Consider the following 2,096-nt stretch of genomic DNA (forward strand, 5'->3'; position numbering starts at 1 on the left):
CATTTAGCAAACACTATGGAAAAGTATCATGGCATAAGTCACAGCAAAACGAGAGTTTTCATATTCGCAAAAAAAAAGTAATTTGAAAACAAGCTGTCAGCACTTTCACACGCAAAGCAATTAAAAAAAAAATAGAAACCTTTGAGGAATACTGTATAGCTTTTCTTTCTTTCTTTCCTTCTTTTCTGATCCGATCCACTAATACCCTTGACTAAGACGATGTTGTTTTTCAATACTGAATCTGGTCATCCGACGCGGTCTCAAGAGTTGTTTTGATGACTGGAAGCTCTTTCAGCTCCATGTCAGGAGTATCCATCATCTTATCAGCACGGCGATGCGCCATGTAGCGAGCATATCTTAACAGTAGTATGCGTCTTCCATATAGAGTTTGCAGTTCCGAGCGCTTCCTGTCGTCGTTGAGATTGTGACCGGTCACCAGAATCATCATAAGGAATGATTCGATAATGCTTGGAGGAACGTTGCACAAGAGTTGGCCGGTCAGTGTCCATTGCATTGCACTGGCACCAATAACCAGACCGATGAGGGTGATAACCCCTGCCAAAACGGTGAGTTCATGTGCGCTAACCTTATCCACCACGATGGAAACTCGTTCGGACAGTGTGAATTGGCGATCGGCTTGCTTAAGGGGAGGTAATGTCAAGCCAATGCGCTGGAATACATCCTTGTCCAATTGATGAAGCACGTCCATCTCATTTTCCACGTACGAGGAAAATCGTGCTTGCATATTCCGTAGGACGAATCCATCATGCATACCGATCAGTCCAGCATAAGTTCCAATAAACAGCCACCAGTTAGAGCTGAAATGGAAAACGGGTCCAACAGCGAGCCAAGTGATCATCACGGTCACAAAGATACCGATGCCCACCAGCGTACCGACAAAGTCAGCGTAGTAAAAGATGGCACGTTGTAGCTTATTGACTTTGGGCGCAGTCAGGACCACTTCTGGATTGCTCTCTCTATCTTGTGTCAAGACGCGCAAGTGAGCCTCGAGAGAACAGTCGATCGCGAAGAGCGAGGTAAGGCATTTACGTTCATGGGTATTGTGACGTTCACGGATGTTAGCAAGGAATGTGAAGTAGAGAACCATCCATGCTGAGGTAGCGGAATTCATGTAGAGCTGCCAGGAGTCGCTGAAGGAGAACAAGGGACCAATGCCAAGCCAGACAAATATGGCGATCCAAAAGACCCCAGCAAGGACGATATGACCCAGGATATGCGAAACGGTTGTGATGAACCGACTAAATCTCCCTTCTGGCGGCAAGAGTACCTGTTTGTCATCATCATAGTTTTCAAGTTTAACCAAGAGTTCTTGGTTGCAAGGGTTTGACAGAGCTGTCTTTTGTTCTCGAATAAGCTCATCTTGTGCCTTTGACAGCATACGTAGATGGCTGCGGATGCGAGACTGCATCTGGGCCGCCACCATCATTTCACGATCGTACATGTTAATTTGTTGTCTCACCAATAGCGAGTCATACGCATAACTGAATATGGCTTGGACGTCCGAGATGATGACCTGCCAGTTTTCCGTGCGGCCGAAAGGAATGCCTAACAAAGCCCAAACGAGTAGTGCGGCTAGGATGCCATAGAAGACGATTTCCGAACCTGATGCGCGAACAACCTTGTCTAACCACCGATCAAGCAGTCTTGACTTCTCCTGATTCTGGAAGAACGGAGTATCTGATGCCTTTTCCTCGTCATTGCGATCTGCTTTTTCTGGAAAGGCCTGAATGGGAGCGACGCCGTGAACTGCGCCTATTGCGCCGGGCTTGCGAGCTGCCTTCAATATGCGTCCAAACATCGTAAATTAAACCGAGAAGAAAAACTTTTGGTAAAAGATGGCTTTGTGGGCATTCCTGCAAAATGGTCAGCCCTCCTTTCCACGGTAATCGGGATGCCTGGATTCTGTACCCAACAAGAGAGACAGAAAATAAAACGAGCAGAGATTAGAAAAAAAGTAAATACAACGAGCCCTAGCCCGGGTTAAGAAGCTCTACCACGGTCGGGTACCCACGGATGCCTGCAGCTCGAGAAGATGGTGATTCTTCTCGTACGCCAAAGGACTGACAAACAGGTGG

At 46.9% G+C, this 2,096-nt stretch overlaps 1 protein-coding gene across 1 annotated transcript; it reads right to left on the reverse strand.

The window, feature by feature from the left end:
* Positions 1-229: 229 nt before the first annotated feature.
* Positions 230-1,819, reverse strand: EYB26_000007 (uncharacterized protein; the record flags this gene model as incomplete). The annotated part of the gene is made up of 1 exon (XM_054259324.1): positions 230-1,819. One exon carries the CDS (start codon positions 1,817-1,819, stop codon positions 230-232), a length of 1,590 nt encoding a protein of 529 aa, XP_054115299.1.
* Positions 1,820-2,096: the final 277 nt, after the last annotated feature.

This window comes from Talaromyces marneffei, chromosome 1, assembly GCF_009556855.1.
Source record: "Talaromyces marneffei chromosome 1, complete sequence".
Classification (NCBI taxonomy): domain Eukaryota; kingdom Fungi; phylum Ascomycota; class Eurotiomycetes; order Eurotiales; family Trichocomaceae; genus Talaromyces; species Talaromyces marneffei.